The sequence below is a fragment of the Cornus florida genome, unplaced genomic scaffold (assembly GCF_030987335.1).
Source record: "Cornus florida cultivar Cherokee Brave unplaced genomic scaffold, ASM3098733v1 CherokeeBrave_3.0.0_Hap2_Chr06, whole genome shotgun sequence".
NCBI classification, from domain to species: domain Eukaryota; kingdom Viridiplantae; phylum Streptophyta; class Magnoliopsida; order Cornales; family Cornaceae; genus Cornus; species Cornus florida.
The window spans coordinates 80,499,291-80,521,321 of record NW_026775576.1 but is presented as its reverse complement, the minus strand read 5'-3'; the positions used below and the strand labels follow the sequence as shown (position 1 = coordinate 80,521,321).

Below are 22,031 nucleotides of genomic sequence, written 5' to 3'. Positions count from 1 at the left end.
GTATTGTCAGATTGAAGATTCGAAATAAAAAAGTTGCTAAAAATAGTAAACAAAGTAAAACAAAAAAGAAATGACATATTAATTTCAAATATATATATATATATATATAATGACAAATGTATTGTCAGATTGAAGATTCGAAATAAAAAAGTTGCTAAAAATAGTAAACAAAGTAAAACAAAAAAGAAATGACATATTATATATATATATATATATATATATATATATATATGCTCAAGTTATCACACACACACACACAGACATAGAGAGCGAGAGAGGGAGAGATCTTACCCTTTTATGATCTAGTAATCAAAATCGTGTCTTTCATCCTGCTGACAGATCACAAATGTTGAAAGCACAGGTGGATCAAAAGGTCAGGCACTAGCCTTTTCGAATTTGAAACTCCACTCGTTTGAGAGGGATCTCAAATCACAATGCATATGAATTATATACATCACTGAATCTAACTCCTAGCTGAGAGGAGCTAGGATGGTATCACCTTAACAATGTCATTCCACTTATAATTTTGAATACCTTCAGCCATAAAACTTCATTTATGTTCATCTAGTCCTCCGACTCCTCCTGAACGTTCTCTGAGATCCGTCACATCTAACAAAATAAAAAATAATAAAAAGAAGAATGAAAGAAAGAAAAACAAGGAAATAGAAGAATATGACATTACCCAGAGTTTCTTATTAAATAAAAAATAAAAATAAAAAAAGGAAGAAGAAGAACGAGAAGCGACATAGAATTTATTGATATTTCTTTTTCTTGCTCCCAATAGAGAATAAAAATGTCTGTTAATCAAGCTAAATATTGAAAAACAGCAGGATTCTACTAAAAATGACAATTATTCACTGGAGACAATACACCCTAAAATGTGGCTTTCATATTTTGAGCCATTTCCCAAATATCGGACTGCTCTTCAGTAAGACCAATGTTTTAAATTAAGGAAGAAAAAAATGCAGTCATTTATTGAAGAGATGAGGAACTCTGACTAGACCTAACACAGGAATGAATAGGTTTAACTTTTGGTGACACCAACACCGCCACTGAGGAAGGGAAGAGAATTTAATGGTGACTGCCAGTTACCAACACCAGATCGCTGTAATAGTCACTTAATATGTCCATGGAAGGATAAGTGCTTGGTAAACAGCCAAACTGCCATAATAGATGGCTTTCCACTTGCACTCACCCGAGTTAATATCCTTTAATAGCATGCAATGACAACTTCACAGGGCAAAGGCAAATTCATTGCAGAAATTCAGAAGAAAAAAATAATAAAATAATGATATTAATTTTTATTTATTTATTTTATAAAATAAAAAAAACACGTGGGATAGGGCTATGCTTATTGCCACCAATTTGGGTTTACACTCTCTATTACCTTCAGACGGAATCAGAAAATACCAGAAAGTACCTTATTTTGGTGCAGAAGATCTCGTCCATATTCCAAATGAATGAATATATGATATTCTTGAAGACCACAGAATGCAAATATTGCAAAAACCAACCATCCCATCAACATAGCCTCCTATTTTAGCAGTAATTTTCGAGGCAAGAGAACTACAAACAATAAATTACGTTATTTAATTCAACAATGACAAATTAAGTCCATCAAATTGTAATATCTCTAAAAATCACCTTCATCCATACTGCAAAAACTTTCTTGGGGGAATATTACATCTGGGTCAACTTCCTGCTGGGAGGACAGAACCAAAGCCACTACATTTTTACTGCAAAAAGCAATCACAAACTCGTTAAATAAGCCCGACACTAACAGAATCATAAAAAATCCAAATTGCAAATCGTGGTTTTCATTAGGAAAGGGAAAAAAAAAAATACAAGAAGATGAAATTAATCCTATAATCCTCTAACGAACCAAATTCTGTTTATTAGTGGAGAAGGCCTTGGAAAGTTCAATATGTGATGCATATCAAAACAGTATCCCATACAGGTGCATGTGTATGAATAGTGCTTCATGTGCTTTAAAGATCATATTCATTTTGAAATACATAAATGAGTGAATCACCTGGCCCATGAAGGAATAAATTTTCTGGTGGGCATATCATCTTCTTCTTCATCTTCATCATCTGAGCACTGATATGGAGAGATCTCATACGATTTTTCTCGACTGGTCTTGTTAACCCGGTCATCTTTCTCAGGTGATTTATCAGAAACAATCATTGCCTAGGAGAATAAAAAATTATTTAAGCATGGGATTGACATGCCACTCAATAAGAATACAAATAACAATGAAATAAGTGCTGCTGAAACTCTCCTTAAAGTAGTTTGGATAAAGGTCACTTAAACTACTAAGCAAAAGAAAAAAGTTACAAACTAGGTCTTCCTTAAGGCTGAGTAACTTCCTTTCTCACTATGGCATAAAGGTGGCAAGAGTAACCAACCTTGCACAGGTTCCATGTAGGATCTTTACCACAGTACAGGACAACGACTCTTAAGACTTTTAATAATGTTGACCATCCAAATCATATCCCCACTCTTACTAACACAACCAAATTTGGAGCATTCCACTGCATGGATGTGCAAAATCACACGAAATGGAAGTAGATTAAGTATTTTAACCCTTATTTTCTTTTTCTGGATAGTTACGGCAGATTTGGGAGGCAGCAGCCCGGGGATTGTTCCTATACAAGTATGCCTGCCGATTGCTTCCTTCTTATATTCTGAAATTTGTCTCAACTAATTGAACATCTAGCTTAAAAAATAACAAAAAAAAAAAAAAAAAAAGCAATTTGAATAACTTCCTTAACAAGATATTATACCTCTTCTATATCACCACAATCAGTAGAAGTCCCACAATCTTCAGAAAGAATGCTTGCTTGTCTGACATCACTTGTGGAAAGCCCAGCTGTCTTCAGTTCAGTCTCAGGCTTTTCAGCAATATTGTCGTCTCCCCTTTCTTTTTCCATTTTCCGATGCTTTTCTGATTCATCGTTAAATTCCTTCCCGCTGTTCACTTTTTTACCCTATAACAAACATAAACATAGTCAACGCTGCAACAAGAAGAAGCAGAAAGGAATTATAAAGTGCATTAATACAGAAGGTATCTTACTATGGCACCAGATGGTACTTCTTTCTCCCCTTTCCCCGTGTGTAATTTCTCCCCATGTTCTCTCTGTTGTCGCCGTGTCTCTTCAATTCTTTTTCTTTTTCTTTCCTTCTCCTTCCTATCTTCTTCCTCCCTCAGTCTTTTTCTTGCTGCCACATCAACCTCTTTTTTCTTCCGTTCCTCTTCGTTCTTTTTCTTCTTTATTTCCATTTGCCTCAAGTTTTCTTGCTCCATTCTGGCTCGCTCAAGCTTCAATGCTTCCTTCTTCATCTTACGTTCATTTTCTCTTTTTGCTTCAAGGCGCTTTGCAGCCCCAGCAGCCTCTAGTGCCTTCACTTTGATGTCCCTCTTTCCTATAAAGCATTGAAAAAGGTTCCAAAATTATATATCAAAGACAAATGTAACTCCGGAATGCTCTAATGGCTTGTACTATGTGGTACAACCAAGTAATAAGAATCCAACTGCACCTAAATTCCTGCCTTTACCTCCCCAGTTCAAAAGATGAAAAAAGAAAAGGAAAAAAAAATTCAAATTTCAGAATGCAACTCAAAGTTTCCAGACTCTCGACCATGAAATGGGACTGAAATAACTCGACAAAAGAAAAGCAACAGCAATTGAATACATGTGTGTGTATATATATATATATATATATTATATAACATCCAGTCCCCAGTAATTTTTCTCTTTTTTTCTTTTATTTTATTTATTATTATTTTGGTAATAGAGGGTGTCCCCAGTCCCTCAGGTAGAGGGACTATTCATACATGCAACCACCCCAAAACCACATTTATCGGGAAGCCTGGGAGTAGTTGATATTAAGGGCCCGTTTGGCATGCGATGTGTTTTAGGCGTTATGTTTTTGGTCAGTACCAAAACAACCGTTTTGTTATAGGAGTGTTTTGGGTAGAAATTGAAATCATGTTTGGTAACGAAAATTTATTTTGAGAAATTCGGAAAGTTGCTTTAGTTCCTCCGCTACAGTACCAAAACACACAATATCACCAATTTGGTAATATGGATTTTGGCCAAAAAATCTGATATGTTATGAACTATTCCAAACCAATATCAGCCATGTCAAACGTGATATGGATCAAAATTTGGATACAAATATCAGAAAAAACAATATCATAACACTTCCCAAATAGGCCCTAAGATTCCAATAATTCTTCTTATCCACAATTCCCTATCTATCCATTTAGTCCAATAAGACAAATCTTACCAACCCACCAAAGGCTTGTTTGCAAATCCTGATCATTACCAATGCAACCTTCGTCTCCAATTCACGGCCTCCAAATTTTCAAATCATTTGATATGGGACTCCCTAGAATATTACCATTTAAGCTACTAATTGATTTCATGACTACTTTTCTTTTTTGGTCAGTATTCATGACTAACTTTTCCCAAATAGTTAGGAAAAAGGCTTGTTGTATTCATGATTAACTTTTAAACAATTCTTTCACTCATTTAAAACTGCATCCTTTTCTCTGCAACACATCTTGGAGTATTTTCCCTAAGTGATTTTTTTCCATAAAACCTTGCTTGGCCATGTTCCATTAATAAAAATTTCTTGCCTTTTAAATTAATTCCAGCTTCTGAATAAGATAAAACTTAAATATAATAACATTTGATGCATATAGTTGTACTTGTCAGTGTGAAAGAGAACAGGAATAGAGGGGGGTTATAAGTTCAAAGCTCTTCCAAAATTCCCATGGTAACAAGAGAGAGAGAAATATGTTTACCCAAAAACAATAAGAAAGAGAAATAAAAGGAAAAAAATCCAAAGTTAAATGGGATAGCCATATTATAAAAGGCAAAAGCACAATCAACCACCATTATAGTACCTACTTAAATAACAGTGAAGCTGAAAAGCTCAGATTTAAAAATGACCAAGATTGTGGGGACATAACAATAAGGCCACGTGACAGTACTTGAAGCAAAACAAAACCAATTAGGGAAAAAAAAAAAAAAAAAGCAAAACAAAACCAAGAATCAAATTTTGGCAAAATGGCATTGTTATGATCCCAGTTGTAATATAAATCAGAACAATCCCAAAATTAAAGTCTGTGGCATTAGATTGTTTAGAGAAAAAATTGGTGAGATTTTAGTGAAAAGAACAACAATTAAGTAAATACCATGAGAAAAGATTGCTGAGATTTTAGATGAAAAGAAAAACACTGAAGTAAATAGCATGAGAAAAGCAAAGAACACAAGAATTTACCTGTACATACAGCGGCAGCTTGTTTTTGTTGAACAAGTGGAACAAAGGAGGAGATATTTGAAACAATGTTGTTACGCTTAGACTCCCTTTCTGAGAGACTCTGCCCTCCTTTCCTCAAACTTGCTTTACCTGATAATTTTGGCTTACTATACCTGTTATGCAGTGATTCAGCAGCCTTCTTAACACCAATTACACCCACTGATAAATTTTGATTCTCCTTTGCCTCATTAGTACATCTCTTATTGCTATGGCGATTTCCAAGACTCTGTTTGACCCTATTACGAGTCCCAGTAAAGATGCCTTCTGTATTTATGGAATCTAAACTTTCTCTATCTGGAAATATCTTTGCTGCAGAAATCAATGCAGGAGGGTCTTCTGTTATCTCAGCAAGTGGTTCTCTTTTGGCACCACTATTCAGTGCTACTGAACTAATGCCTTCTTGGATTGTATCGGCCACATCATCTGTATTCTCATTTTCTTCACTGATACTAGGATCTTCCTCAATTGGGAAGCAAGTAAGCTCCGGATTTAAGCTCCGCTTCTTCTCCGAACTGCTCAAGTTTGATGTGAGACTCTCCCAGAGTTTTCCAACTGGAGACATATATGGTTTTTCCAAATTCCAACCAAAGTGTTGATTAGAATGTGGTAGACAGTCAGAATATGAGACCCCTTCAAAAGCACATTTGAATTCATTATCACAACTGTAACTGGCCCTAAACTGCATGCCACCATCATCATTTAGAGGCAAGGTGCTCTTCAGTTCCATGCGCTCAAGAAGTCCATTTGGTACAGACTGGTACAGTTCTGGTGTTTTGTGCGATTTAAATGTAGCTGAAAAATGAGACAACGGTGTATTATGCATGCTAGCAGATTTACAAAGCTGCTCCAGAAAACTAGCGCGTTCTATTGTGCTATCAGGAAGCTCCAATTTGTCAAAGTTGATTCCATATCCAGCAATATGATGTTGTCCATTCTCTCCTTGCGCATCAAGAATGAACCCCTCAAACACAGGCAAAGTTTGATCAGCACCAATCAAATCCAGGTGCTTGTTTTGTGGAGATTCAACTAATCCATATGAAAATAGGCCATCCTCTCCCAGATGAGGTTTTCTTTCCTCCAGGGTTCTCTCAGTACACGTCAAATCAACTGTATTTCCCATATTAACATTATTTTCAGAATGCAGTAAAAAATGGTAATCTTGCTCATTGTAGCCCCTTCTTGCATCAAGGTTTGCATTAGTTGAATCCTCTGTTACCATTCCCCCAACTGGGCAACCACTAGAATCACTAGAAACTTGTTTGGCCAATCTTGAGACGGGAGATGGCCCTAATTGTACGTGTGTGAATGTAAAAGGGGTGTATGTCCTTTTATTTCTCTCCTCGGAGCCAAGTAGATCCTGTCAGACACAGTAAAAAAAAAACAAAATTCCCGCATTAAAGGGGCTTTGATACAAGCAGAAAAGCTACCTATGCAGAAGTTTAAATAATAAAAAGGAAACTGAAAGAAAGAAAATATCTGTTCTGACACATAACTATAGAACATAAAATCCAAAATGCAACGTAAAATATGTAAGAGCAATTTTTACATGATGAACGATTATATATCTGGCTAAAAATAAGTTAACCTTTAAGCTTTTTCCTTTTCAGAGACTAGAGCGGCATCACATTTGAAATTTTATTTTTGTGTTTAAAAGTTTTCTTACTAATACTTTTCCTTAACTAATCATGATTTGGACTTATGGTTCGGAGACCTAGTGGCGTGCCGGACAAACGAGGAAGACCAGTTGTAATAGAAGGTAAGAGATGGAGAGGGCTGCCAAAAATAACATGGGATGAGGTTATTAAAAATGATTTTAAAAGGTTAAATATAGCAGGCGGATTGGCATGTAATATAAAAGCTTGGGAAGAGAGAATTCATGTGGCCAACCAGGATTATGATTAATTAATCATTGTCTTTGTATGACTAATATATGCATATTGAACCTTCCCATCCAGTCCCAAACCACAATTGGGCCGTAAATCCAACAAGCAGTATGAATCAGGATCCACCAAAAGATGGTCCCCAGTAGTAGTTAAATCTTTTCTCTTCGTAAAATTATAAGAAGATAATCCATTTAGAATCTTGAGTCATGTATTGGCAGGTTCCTATAAAAAGTAAAATCTAGGTTGTAATTAAACAAAATGTGTATATATTTTTACAACCAAAGATGTAGAAATTCATCAAGGTCAATCACACAAACAGAAAAAGGTAAATAAAACACCTTGATTGCGACATGTGTGAAGCGGACAATATTGCACAGAGTGAGGCAGGTCCTGACAAATGGTATCAGAGTCAATCCCTAGCTAGAATATGGGAGAAATGAGCACAAGCCCATGAGGGTCACGCCAACGAGGACGTTGGATCCCAAGAGTGGACGATTATGATGTCTCACATCGTTTGGGGGGGGAGTTGGCACTTATAAGAGGGGATGCCTCCTACTTGTGTAGACGTGTTTTAAAACAGTGAGTTCCAAGAGGTGCAAAGAGGACAATTTCGCACCGTGTGAGGCAGTTCCTAACATTAATGGACAAAGGAAGTTAAGAACTAGATTGATTAATTCATTAAATAGTTGGACCACCTGTGACCTAGATATTTTGAGGTGCTTAATTACATTTGAGGCAAAATAACAATGAATAATAGACGACTCTGAACAAACTATAACTTATTTTATTAAAAATAGAAGGGACAACCGGAGCTCAATCAGTCGAACCTATTGATCAAAGGCTTTTCGGAAAGTTCGACCAATGAACCTAAGGCTTAATTGACATATCGTTGACAAATAACTTTCTTTCTCAGCTAATTTTATAAAATTATTTTATATAAGTTTTCTATTTTACTTGGGACTCCTATATTAGCTACAAGTATGGAAGACTCCTATATTGTAGTTACAAGTATGTGATTATAGTCAGCCTAGAGTATGCGCTTTTGAGAAAAATATAGATAGAGAAAACTTAGAGCTTTGACATTCAACCGTTACCTAGGGTTTCACATAGAACTCCATTCTTCTTGTGTGATTGAGTGAATCAAAGCAAGTATCGATTGAATATTTTCAACCATCAACCAACCAGATATTATTGAAGAACACGGATTGGACGAACAACAAAAGAGATCAAGCATTGTTGAAAATCAAGTTTGTTGATTGCCAGCAACAGTGTTCAAGGAATAACAAGTAACTAGGTGATTCTAGAGAGTAGAGTATGAAACTTAGATTGTAAACTTCTCTTACATAGTGGATTGTTCGTGCCTGGACCGTAGCTCCCGTGGTTTTTTCTTTCTAGGGTTTTTCACAAAAAATTGTATCTTTTTACTTTAAGTTTCTACTTTCTGTATTTAAAAGCAAGTGTGATTTTGTTTGATTTGATTATTGAGACGCTAAGTTAAATATCTAATTGGGAATTTAAACCTAATCCCCCCTCTCTAGGTCTAAACTAGAAACGTGGGTAATCTGACCATAGGGTGTCAGCCTGTCAGCCATTCCCTTAAATCCATCATTTTGTCTTATTAACCAACAGAGTCAAGAACAGATATAAAGCAACGATAGAAACTCAAGAATTTACCATAATTTCCTGTTTACTACTAAAATTAAGGTAGAATGGCATATTGATTGTAATTAAGTACTGATGAGATTCAATGAACATCACAAACTCAGTTGATGTCTGTTATTGTTTTAAAAAATAAAACACGAAATAAAGTTTCTGTTTTTCACCAAAACTCATTAACAGTCGTAACTGCAAGACAACTAAACTATGAGAGTAGTTATGAGCTTAGGCTTATGTCATCTACCAAGGTCATTTGTCAATCATCTTCAAGGCAGTGCCAATAAGTTGTGGAGATCCAACATCAACATTGCAATCCCACTTTACTAGAGGCTCTCTAAATAATAAATGAAAAGCAACCGACCTAATCCCAATATTCTTCTATGACATTTAGATAACTAGTAATATATCACGGACCTTTCTAGTTCAATATCTTCTTTCCTAATAAGTCAAGTAATAACATACAATTAAACCGGAGAATATCAAAATACCTCTTCCAGTTCCAGCTTAGGTGAAGGCTCATTTTCTTCTGCCAAAATGCACTTCCCTGCCTGATGCATTTCCACGTCAGGATTCTCATAGACATTTGATTGTCTAGCATCCACTTCATGGGAAACAGGAATTTTTTTAAATTCTGGGACAGCCCCTGCATTTTCCACAGTCCTCAAATATCTTTTTGCAGGCCCTCTTTCAATACTATGTAGCCTTTCCACCCTACAGCTTGGAGAAGCAGAGAAGAACTTAGTTTGCTGTCCCTCGATCTTTCTCCGCTTAAACTGCGGCCATGAATCCTGCATAGCAGAGCTCAAACTTCTCTGTGGCAGAAAGGACTTTTTTGCAACTTGGAATTCACTATTAATACAACTGGCGTTCTTCTCCTCGTTATGCACAGATCCAACTGAACCATACTCAAATAAACTACCCTCAACCAGACGAGTTTTTCTCCTTTCCTGCAGGTTTCTCTCATCAGAAGCCACAATGCCTTTACTTCTCCAATCAAGTTTATCTTCTGGGTGCAACAGATTTTGGTTATCAACGACAATGCTAGTTGGATCTGTCATTCCCGCTTCCTCAACCACGCAACCTTGTGAGTCTCCAGCTTCCTGTTTGGTCAAACTTGAGACAATAGATGGCCCCAATTGTTTGTGTTTGAATGTGAAAGGGGTGGTTTTGCTTCTCCCTTCATAGCCAAGTTCAGCCTGTCAACAAAATAAAACATAAATGCTGCATCAGATGAAATATGATACAACATGTAAGAAACAAAGCAAAGTAGGCAAAGTTTTTGTTGAAACACTTATATGTATATATGCATTTAGGTTGGGGTCTTATGGTAATTAGATATAGGGTTTGTGGCTGTTATGTAATTATGCCTTTATTGTATTGTATTGTATATAAACTCTCCTTATGTCTTAGGGTTTGTATAATGAAAATATGAGAAGCTTATTCAGTGTCTCTCTCTTACGGTCTCTCTCTCTCTCTCTCTCTGTGTATTTCTACAATATACATATCTTCACTTTTACATGGTATCAGAGCGGATCAAAATTGTGAGTGTGGGAAATTGCAATTGTATTGTTCTTGTATAGATCTGTAGAGTTCAGAGTTCGCGACGGTGGTGTTGTTGCCGTTTTTTTTGGGTGTCGACGAGCTCGCCGCCGTTTCTCGTCGTCGTCGCTCGTCTCTCTCGTCGTTTGGTCTCAGATCTGAAACCCAGTTTTGTTACTCGCCGCCTTCTCTTGCCGTCGCTGCTTGCTGCTTGGTCACCGACGGCTGTTGCGAGGTGCATCGCTGCTTGCTTATTCCATCGTCGTTGCCGCTGCCGCTGCGTACTCGCCGGAGAGTTGAGAGACGAATGGTGTTTGGCTACAGGTGCTCGCTATCCTAATCCAGGTTAATATAAACCGGATTTGTTTCGGCCCGATCCAAGGTCCAGCTTGTTCGACCCGAAACAGCATCCGGCCCGCTAGACTCGATCCAGGATCCGGTCCGTTAGACCCGATCCAGGATCCGGCCCGTTAGACCCGATCCAGGATCCGGCCCGATTCTCTTGCCGGGTCTGTTCCGCTCCGAATCTTCTTTTGTTCGCGGTTAAACTCTGGTCTTGCCTTCTCGTGTGCAACAGCCTCTTTGGTAACTTGGCAGAGATAAGTTTTCTTTTTCCTTTCATATTCACATCTCCATGCCGGAAGATTCAAATGTTGCCTCTGGGTCTTCTGGAGTTAAATCTTCTGCAACATATGTTGATCCTGTTGGGCTGCAAATTACATCTATGAAATTAAGTAATTCCAATTACTTACTATGGGCTCAAGCAGTAAAGATTTCTTTAGGTGCCCGACGAAAGCTGAAGTTTATTACTACTGATCCTCCATCAAAAACATCAGCAACATATGAGGAATGGGAAACTGATAACTATATAGTTATGTCTTGGTTGTGGAACAGTATGGAACCTTCAATTGCATCCACTTTTATGTTTGTCAACACTGCCAAGGCAATCTGGGATGCAGTTAAAGAAACTTATTCCATGGACACAAATGTTTCGCGCATATATTCTTTGTATGAAAAGATATTTCATTCTCGTCAATCTGACTTCTCTGGTCAAGGGCTTGGTGAGTATTACAGTAATTTCAAAAGCCTGTTAGATGAGTTAAATCAGTACCACCCCTTGACTACTGATCCTGATGTTCTCAAGCGACAACGTGAGGAATTTTCTGTTTCAATTTTTCTTGCTGGTTTGCACCCGAACCTTCATAATATTCGGGACCAGATTCTTGCGGGTGATGGAGGACTTCCATCTTTGGGTAACATTTACTCCCGCCTACTTAGGGTTTCAGAACAATCACATGTGACACCCACTGGAGTGAAAGAAAATTCAGCTATGATGATTCCTTCTATTTTTCCACAGTCCTCTAGAGGTCGTGATAGTTCTACTGGCAACAGAGGGTATGGTGGAAATTCAGGAGATATTCCTAGTGGCAACAGAGGGTATGGTGGAAATTCAGGTAGTTCTCGTGGCGGTAGTGGCCGCGATAGAAGTCGCAATCGCCGTGGTCGTGGACGTAGTGACACTCGTATGTGCAGCCACTGTAAAGGTACTAACCATTCTGTTGAGAACTGTTGGACTCTTCATGGGAAACCAGCATGGGCAAACCAAGCAGTATCTTCCTCTGACCTTGCGGGGTCTCATCCCTCTCTTGGTCAGACTTCTGTATTACCATCACCTGCAGCTACTAGTGACACTGTGACACTATCACTATCACGAGCTGAGTTCAGTGCTTTGGTCAACCGGACACATCCCAACTCTACTGATGTAATTAATTTTGCGTAATCAGGTAATATTGCATGCTTGTCCGATTTACAGACTTCAGCATCCCCTTGGGTCATTGACTCTGGGGCTTCTACCCATCTCACAGGTGATGCCTCTCTATTTTCTAACTTTCAGAAGTCTAGTTCCTCATCTTTTGTTACTCTGGCTGATGGTAGAACATGTTCCATTATTGGCCAGGGAACAATTAAATTAACCCCATCCATTTCTTTATCCTCTGTGCAATTAGTTCCAAATTTTCCTTTTAATTTATTATCTGTAAGTAAATTGACTCAAGCTCTGAAGTGTTTTGTCACATTTTATCCTTCGTCTTGTGTCTTTCAGGACCTCAACACGAAACAGACGATTGGTGGGGGCAGTAACAGAAATGGCCTATACTATTTGGATTGCAAACCTTCCATTGTTGCTTTACATTCCCAGATGTCTGTGTACCAGTGGCATTACCGGTTAGGTCATCCCTCGTTGCGGTATTTGAAGTCTGCTTTGCCTTTTCTTGAGTCGGTACCTATTTTAAATTGTGAGTCTTGTCAGTTGGGTAAGCACCATAGAGTGCCGTTCCCTCCTCGTATTGTTAATCGTCGGTCTTCTTTATTTGAATTAGTACATACGGACATTTGGGGTCCCGCTCGTCACACTAGTCACTCAGGTTTTTCTTATTTTGTTACCTTTGTTGATGATTATTCAAGGATGACTTGGTTGTTTTTAATAAAAGACCGTTCTGAACTGTTTTCCATATTTCATATATTTTTAAAAGAAATTGAGGTCCAATTTGGGTGTGTTATACGCACTTTACAATCTGATAATGCTATGGAGTATGTCAAAGGTGCTATTTCTAATTTTTGTGACTCCCGTGGTATTTTGCACCAAACTTCTTGTTCTTATACTCCTCAACAAAATGGCGTAGCTGAACGGAAAAATAGGCATTTAATTGAAATAGCTCGTACATTGATGATACATATGCATCTTCCAAAAGCATTTTGGGGTGATGCTGTTTTAACTGCTTGTTATTTAATTAATCGTATGCCATCTTCCGTTCTTAATTGGAAATGTCCTTACTCCTTTGTTTTTCCTACTCGACCATTATTTGCATTACCGCCTCGTGTTTTTGGGTGTGTGTGTTTTGCTCACATATTACGTCCTGGCGCTGATAAATTGTCTCCTCGTGCCATTAAATGTGTCTTTATTGGATACTCTCGGACTCAAAAAGGTTATAAATGCTGGGATCCTAGCACCCATAAGGCTTTTGTGTGCATGGACGTTACATTTTTTGAGGATACTCCTTATTTTTCTTCACATAGTTCGTCTTTAGATACCGAGCTGCTGCTTCCGTTACCTGTTGTGTCAAATTCATTACCCTGTGACCCACCACAATCATCTCATGTGCCACCGCCTCTTCAAGTGTATAGCCGTCGATCACGAGTAGCCCCCCTCCCCCAATTGTCTACTTCTATTGAGGCTCCTCCTGCTACTGATGATCTTCCTATTGCATTACGTAAGGGTGTTCGCTCCTGTGTCACTGCACACCCCATATCCAACTTTGTTTCCTATAAAAAGGTATCGCCCTCATTTTCTTGTTTTTTATCCACGTTATCTGCTACTGCTGTTCCAAAAACTGTGCAGGATGCTCTATCTGATACAGCTTGGCGCAAAGCCATGATAGATGAAATGGATGCTCTTCATCATAATGGGACATGGGATCTTGTTTCCTTACCCCTCGGTTCCAAAATGGTTGGTTGTAAGTGGGTCTACACTATCAAATATCTCCATGATGGATCTGTTGAGCGATTGAAGGCTCGTCTTGTTGCAAAGGGATACACACAAACCTATGGTATTGATTATGATGAGACCTTTTCTCCTGTTGCGAAAATTTCTTCTATCCGAATCCTTATTTCTATTGCCGCCAATCGTAATTGGCCATTGTTTCAATTAGATGTGAAAAATGCTTTCTTACATGGTGACTTACATGAAGAGGTTTACATGGAGCAACCACCTGGATTTGTTGCTCAGGGGGAGTCTCGTTATGCTGTATGTCGACTTAAAAAGGCCCTGTACGGATTGAAACAATCTCCAAGGGCTTGGTTTGGAAAATTCTCCGAGGCAGTACTTTCCTTTGGCCTTAACAGATGTGAGACAGATCATTCGGTATTTCACCAACATACTAAAACTGGCTTTATATTTCTTGTGGTATATGTAGATGATATTGTTATAACAGGTGATAATTCTGACGGCATTGCAAAGTTAAAATTGTTCTTGCAGAATCGGTTTCACACAAAGGATCTAGGCAAACTCAAATATTTCTTGGGTATTGAGGTTGCTAGATCCAAGGAAGGTATAAGTCTATCTCAAAGAAAATATGTGTTGGACTTGTTAAAAGAAACAGGTATGTTAGGTACTCGCCCTGCTGATGCTCCTATGGACCCAAATATAAAATTATTACCTGATGAGGGTGATTTATTTGACGATCATGGCAGATATCGATGTCTAGTTGGGAAATTAATTTATCTCACTATCACCCGTCCTGACATTTCATATGCAGTTAGTGTTGTAAGTCAGTTCATGAGTGTTCCTAGAGTACCACATTGGAATGCTGTTCTTCGAATTATTCGATATCTCAAACAAGCTCCAGGTTTTGGATTACTATATAAACCTAATGGTCATCTTAATGTGACAGGTTTCACAGATGCTGACTGGGCTGGTTCTCCCTCAGATAGGAAATCTACTACAAGCTATTGTACACTTGTTGGTGGAAACCTTGTTACATGGAAAAGTAAGAAGCAAACAGTTGTAGCACGGTCTAGCGCTGAAGCAGAATACAGGGCGATGGCCCATACCTCTAGTGAGTTAATGTGGATTCAACACTTTCTTGAAGAACTTGGGTTAATAGTCAAGACTCCTATTCCACTGCTATGTGATAACCAAGCTGCTATTCACATCGCATCCAATCCGGTTTTTCATGAAAGAACCAAGCACATTGAAGTTGATTGTCACTTCACTCGAGAGAAAATATTGAGTGGAAATATTTCTACTCCATTCGTGAAGTCTGAAGACCAATTAGCTGATATGTTTACTAAGGCTCTTGGTCCTAATCGGTTAAAAATAATTTGTTCCAAGCTGGGATTATATGATATATATTCTCCAGCTTGAGGGGGAGTGTTAAAACACTTATATGTATATATGCATTTAGGTTGGGGTCTTATGGTAATTAGATATAGGGTTTGTGGCTGTTATGTAATTATGCCTTTATTGTATTGTATTGTATATAAACTCTCCTTATGTCTTAGGGTTTGTATAATGAAAATATGAGAAGCTTATTCAGTGTCTCTCTCTTACGGTCTCTCTCTCTCTCTCTCTGTGTATTTCTACAATATACATATCTTCACTTTTACAGTTTTAAAATGTATGTGCTAGGCATGCATGCCATTGTGTGTGTGCGTGTGTGTGCGTGTGTGAGAGAGAGAGAGAGGAGAGAGAAAAAAAAAAAAAAAACTTCCATAGAATATGATACAACATACAAGAAACAAAGCGAAGCAGGCAAAGTTTTAAAATGTATGTGTTAGGCATGTGCGCCGTGTGTGTGTGTGTGTGAGAGAGAGAGAGAGAGAGAGGAAAACACATATTAAAAATATTCAACATTAATGATATAAGAGCATGTTGCATGATACAATATCGAATATTCACCTAATAAGAAATTAATCGAGATTCTATTAAATTTAAAAATGTCGTTTCCCATATACAACCATGCTATCAATTGGGTCAATAAATGTATGCTTAACTGGATCCCTGCCCAATCAAAATTCTCAATTCTCAATTCTCAACTTAGCCATATGCACGGTGAACAAGCAGAAGAACAAATGTTCAATGTCAAGGATATTTTACAATTTCTGGGTTTTTAATTAAAGTAAAATGTATTTATTGTAAACAAGAATTATTTGTCAAGTGATAACATATTCCCATGCATATCAGTTTTGCCAGTAGAAACATGGAGTAATATTTTCTATTTTTCATGATGATACATACTAAAGCGTCCATGGACAGAGTTAATTGATAAATTGAATTATCATAAATTTTGGCTTATGACAGTTCAACCATGTCAATCTTTTGTGTGAGCTTCTAAGAAGGACCAGTATATATGGATATCAAACTCCACATTACTTTCTATTGGAGGCTCTCTCTTTTTTCATAAGTACGTACTCATATCTCTTTAAATAAAAGATAAATAACTTAGGTTATGACTTGTGAAACCCAGAATTCTACAATAACATCTAGATGACTGCCTAAACAATGTATCACAACCATTTACAGTTCAACTTCTTTCTCAGAACATGCTAACTAATTATATGTATAAATAGTACATACATAGACATACCTACACTAAATACATCATGGACAACACATGAAAACAGGAATATGTGTATACAATAACTGACCAACTGACTTATCAATAAAAAAGAAAAGTAGGAATTCAAAACTTACAACAGGAAAATACATACCTCTTTAATCTGCGTATCAGGTGAAGACTCAAACCCTTCTGTTAAATGAAATTTCAAACTCTGATGGATTTCTTCAGCAGGGCCCTTATCAACACTTGGTAGTTTATCGTGTACCTCATGAGAAACAGGAGATTGTTGAATATGCAGGACAGCATCTAAATTATCTTCAATACCCTTCAAAACCCGATTCTCACTGATGTTGGAATCAGTATCAACGCACTCCTGAACATGAGCTTCAAAAGAAACACCCTTCGCCTCCCTTGCTTTGTTTGAAACCTTCCATTCCACCAATGATTGCTTCTCCGGATAATTTCTGACAGGGTCATCAGATGATAATTCGTTTACTGATGCTGCAGGATCCACTAAAGTATTCTCAGTACTCTTCAGCATAGGATTCTCATTGACCTTTGAATTGACATCAGCGCACTCCTCAACATGAGCTTCAAAAGAAACCCCCTGAGCCTCCCCTGCTTTGTTTGAAACCTTCTGTTCCACCAATGATTGCTTCTCTGGAGAATTTCTGTCAGGGTCATCAGATGCAAATTCATTTAGTGATGCTGCAGGACCCACTAAAGTATTCTCAATAATCTTCAGGATAGGATTCTCATTGACGTTTGAATCGACATCAGCACACTCCTCAACATGAGCTACAAAAGAAACCCCCTGAGCCTCCCCTGCTTTGTTTGAAACCTTCCGTTCCACCAACGGTTGCTTCTCCAGAGAATTTCTGTCGGGGTCATCAGATGCTAATTCGTTTAGTGGTGCTGCAGGATCCACTAAGGTATTCTCAATACTCTTCAGCATAGGATTCTCATTGACATTTGAATCGACTTCAACGCACTCCTCAACATGAGCTTCAAAAGAAACCCCCTGAGCCTCCCCTGCTTTGTTTGAAACCTTTCGTTGCACCAATGATTGCTTCTCCTGATAATTTCTGTCAGGGTCAACAGATGCTAATTCATTTAGTGATGCTGCAGGATCCACTAAAGTACTATCTTCTGATGATTTGGCCAACATTTTCTTTTCCAACTTAGGACTAAAGGTTTCATTCAAAGTGCACTTTTCAACGTCATCATATTCAAGTTGCTTGGGCTTCACAGACATACTAAGATCTGAAGTCCGCCTTGAGACCAAAACTTCCAACCGTAGCCTAGCACCATCAAAATTAGACCCGGAACAATCAGCCAGAGCTTGTCCATCAGAAACATGCTGAGTTCCTGTAGCAGTTCCAGCACTTCCTTCCTTTTTAACAATATCATCTGTATCAAGGCGATACGAGATTTCTTGACTATCTAACACGTTCTGAAGATCATATCCTTCAAAACTGTTTAATGAGTGTGCAAGTGGAGACTTGCCAGATTCACTAGATCTTGACCTTGTAAATCTTGGGCCAACAATATTGGAAGAATTTACAGGCTTAGATATTCCTTCAATACTACAAGTTGTTTGCAACCTAGTCTCTCTGCCAACGTCTTTCTTAGCAATATCAGAAGAGCTATCCAGTTTAAAAGATTCATCAACACAACTGCGTGGATTGAAAGAACTTCTAGATCTCGTAATTCTATTGCGATACATGTCAGTGCCCTTTTCCTTGCTTAAGGCATCACCTTTTGTCTCTCTTACCACACAACTATCCCTACTGATATCAGGAGGCTTGGCCAATTCCAACATTTCATCAACATGATCAAGCTTTTTTGAAGCAATCGCAGATGTTTTAAATCCAACAGAAGAACTTCTAGATCTTGTAATCCTGTCTGAATTAATGTCAGTACCCTTTCCCTTGCTCAGGCAATTTTCTTTTGGCTCTCTCTCCTCGCAGTTATCACTGCTAATATCAGAAAGTTTGGACAATTCCAAAAAGTCATTGACTTTATCTGGCGGTTGAGAATTAAATCTAGATGCTACAAATCCACTAGAAGAAACACCAGTATTATTCTCGTGATTGCTTTTAGTAACTGTTCTTGCACTATTGCGAAGCTCCAGAGCCTTTTGCCTTGACTTGGACCTTTGAATTCTAGCAAGTGACGGATCTGATGCAGTAGAAATGTTTGAGATTCTTACATCTGTCTGCTCTTGAGGAGAGGCAGCACTAAAATCCAGCTCAGGAACACAATTTAAAGCACATCCACCATCAATATCGTGGCACTCGGGCACAACTGTTGGCCCATCTTCTTCATCAACTCCTTTGTTGGAAGTATGAGTTTCCGTGAATAATTCATTGGGTAAATCTCCATTATCTTCTGTAATAACTGATTTGTTGTACAAAGAGCAGCAACCACCAGAATAAGGGACTGCAGGTCGTGGATGTGGATGTGGAAGTAGAAGTTCAGAAATCAACTTCTCTTTCTTCAACTCTACAACGCAAAAGTCTGTTAAAATTAAGATGTAAATATTTATCACTTATTGCTAATAATATAGACAGAGAATACAATGGCATACATTTAATTAATTAATCAAGGTCTTGTAACTTGATGGCCTCCCAACAAACGATGAAAAATTGAATCTTAAATGCGGTTTATCATTTGATTGGTTTTCAGTTTCAGCACTATCATATCAACTAATTAATAGAAGAAAAAGTTTATATTTTCAATTTTAATCAGCATACCAAAACTCGTTGGTCGTATACCTAAAGTAAAGGTGTATGTCAGATCACCTTGACTACTAAATATGTCAGTTTTAAATAAAAATTTATAGGTACTTTTTTATTAAGCCAAGCATGCACCTATGGTAAAATTATAATTTAACAAAACATGGAAAAAACTGGTATGAACTATGAACTATGAACCATAACCAACTAAAGAATGGAAAGCCACTAGATTGATTATAATTTGTAAGGAAATTTTGAACTAAACAATGGGGAGGATCCAAAAGTCCTTGAATTGAAGTGGCCCGTTGCAAGTAAATTCAACTCATAACTGTAATTTTTATGACCACAACCAAAGTTAAGCCTGTGCATGTTCTTTAGCCTTCGGCATTGGATTCAGAACCCTGTACTTTAAACTATGAAACAAAGGTTTTCTAAATACAAAAAGAAAACGTCAATTGTACGTCTTACAACAATATATGTATTAACTAGAAAATGTCAATTGTAGGTCTTACAAGAACATATTAACTATGATTTTCCTATGTCCAATTAAATCAATTCTATCACTAACAGTAAAATGCTATATGGTTATGTGTTCACGTATTAGAAGTTTAGAACCTTGTGATTTCAGGACTAGCATTGAATAAAATGGGTATATATGCCTCTTATCAGCAAGTATGCATAGTTTGTTCAAAATTTATAATTTTATTAGAGAGAGAATGTGTTTGGTTTCTGAGAAAACAAAAGGAAAACAGAAGGAAATACAGATAATATAAATTTTGAACCTTTCACAATATTCTTTTGTTTTAGTTTCTAATTATTTTGGAAAACTAAACTCAACATAGTCATCTGAATGTACATCACAAAAAAATAATAATAATAATAATAAATAAAAAATTCATACAGTTGTGCTATGCTCAGTAAAGTTAATGTTTAGGTTGTCTTGTCTCAAAATTATAAATTATAAATAAAAAATTGAAAATTCATAATTTCAAATTCTTTTCTTTTCCCAAATTATCACAGCAAACAATAGAACCCTAGAGAGACGAACATGGACCTATTAACGCGAAATTGTGAAGCAGTGTGAGTGAGTAGCAGTACCTTTGGGATCTAAACAATCAGAGCGAAGTTTAGGGTTCCACAGCCACTTTGGAGGGGTAATTCCATCAATAAGGAGTTTGGAAGCGAGGTGTTGATCGTATAAGTCAGTTTGTTGCTTGACTTGTTCGATGATCCACTTCTTTCGCTCGAAGATCTGCACGAATAGCTTCTCTATGGTCGTCATCTTCAGAGTGAACAAGCCATCAACGCACTCATCAATGTCCCCTGGAGATAGATAGATATATATATATATATATACGGAGAGAGAAAGAGATCGACAGAGAGAAAGAAGTCCAGAGTCCAGAAGCGAGAGAGAGAGAGAGAGAGAGAGAGAGATTTGGGGCATTAGATGAACGGTAGAGATGGGGTTGCCATTAGAGCGCGGATAGGATTTCAAATTTCGGGAAAACGACGGTAGGCTAGTGTGGCATTTCTGAAGTAAGCTTACACCGATAAAGAGCGAGTAACGTATCAAAAAAGTTTCAAAACCTTGAAATAAAACCCAAAATAGGAAAAATAAAAATAAAAATAAAAAATAAAAGTATGTTTGATGATCATTTTCCATAAAATGAGAAGTGCATTTTCGGGAGAATAAAAAATGAGACATGAGTTTGAGTTTGAGTCAAAACTCTCACTAAAACTAAATTTATTATTTCCAAAGTAAAGTATTGTTAAGAATCGTAGATCCTAGTAGAGCAATTTAAGTCCAATCATCCAATAAATCAAATTTTTATTCGTATTAAATCCGATAATTCAGTTATATATTGAAGTTTTGATTCGAATTCCATCTGATAACTCGGATATGGATTAAAATTTAATTACATAATTTGAAATTAAATTCGATAACTCAGTTATGAGTTAAAGTTTTAATTCGAATTTGATCTAATAACTCGACTATGAATTAACATCAATTCGATCTGATAATATTTCAAAACGACATAATAAATTATATAATAATATTTTAAACATATATTATTTATTACAATAATATATAATATTTACATGTTATCAAAATAATTTTATAATTATTTTTTCTTCTTCCTCTTCCCTCTCTTTAATTCCTCTCATTCTTAATAAGTGTTATTTCAAACAAGTATTTTTTAAAACAAATACTGAACTATCTTTTTCTCATTTTTCTTTCATATTTTATGTCTTCCGTTTTCACTCCTTTTAATTTTTTGTATTATTATAAAAAAAAAAAAACAACTACATCTATCTAATCAGATTTCAATTAATAACAAATCCAACATAAATTGTAATTCAATTCAAATTCAATCCATTTATAGATTTAAATTTAAGTCCAAACAAATGACGGCAAGTCTTAAACTTCTTGTTATACTTAATATGATATCCGACTAAATAAAATAAATTTTAATATTGCCATATTGATCAAATTTTTGTTTTTACTATTTTTTGACAACTAAGAGTTGAGAAATTTTCACAGCAATTTCTATTGGTGCTGACTGCTATTGTGATTGTTTGTAAAAAAAATGGAAAAAAAAAATATATATATATATATATATGTATATGAATAAAAATAAAAAGCAAATATTTGACGACTTGTTTGTCAAATTTACGTTATTGTAACAAGGATTATTTATTTTACATGAAATTTAAATAAAAAAATAATTATGTATAAATGGATAGATATGAATTGTATTAGCTAACAGA

General features: G+C 36.7%; 1 protein-coding gene across 1 annotated transcript; it reads right to left on the bottom strand.

Moving 5' to 3' along the window:
- Positions 1-269: 269 nt before the first annotated feature.
- On the bottom strand, positions 270-20,889 carry LOC132312277 (uncharacterized). Its single transcript, XM_059810579.1, has 10 exons — positions 20,361-20,889; positions 16,676-19,029; positions 9,358-10,065; positions 5,292-6,687; positions 3,077-3,426; positions 2,787-2,990; positions 2,033-2,190; positions 1,645-1,736; positions 1,421-1,566; positions 270-609 (listed from the first exon to the last, which is right to left on the bottom strand). The coding sequence occupies exons 1-9, from the start codon at positions 20,704-20,706 to the stop codon at positions 1,535-1,537; spliced, it is 5,640 nt and encodes a 1,879-aa protein (XP_059666562.1). The 5' UTR covers positions 20,707-20,889; the 3' UTR covers positions 270-609; positions 1,421-1,534.
- Positions 20,890-22,031: the final 1,142 nt, after the last annotated feature.

Excerpts from the sequence above, each read along its gene's own strand:
- LOC132312277 (XM_059810579.1), bottom strand. The coding sequence starts at position 20,706 with ATGCCCCAAATCTCTCTCTCTCTCTCTCTCTCTCTCTCGCTTCTGGAC. Across the intron at positions 1,737-2,032 it reads TTTATTCCTTCATGGGCCAG|TAAAAATGTAGTGGCTTTGG; the intron begins GTGATTCACTCA and ends TGCTTTTTGCAG. Across the intron at positions 1,567-1,644 it reads TTTTTGCAGTATGGATGAAG|TTCTCTTGCCTCGAAAATTA; the intron begins GTGATTTTTAGA and ends TATTGTTTGTAG.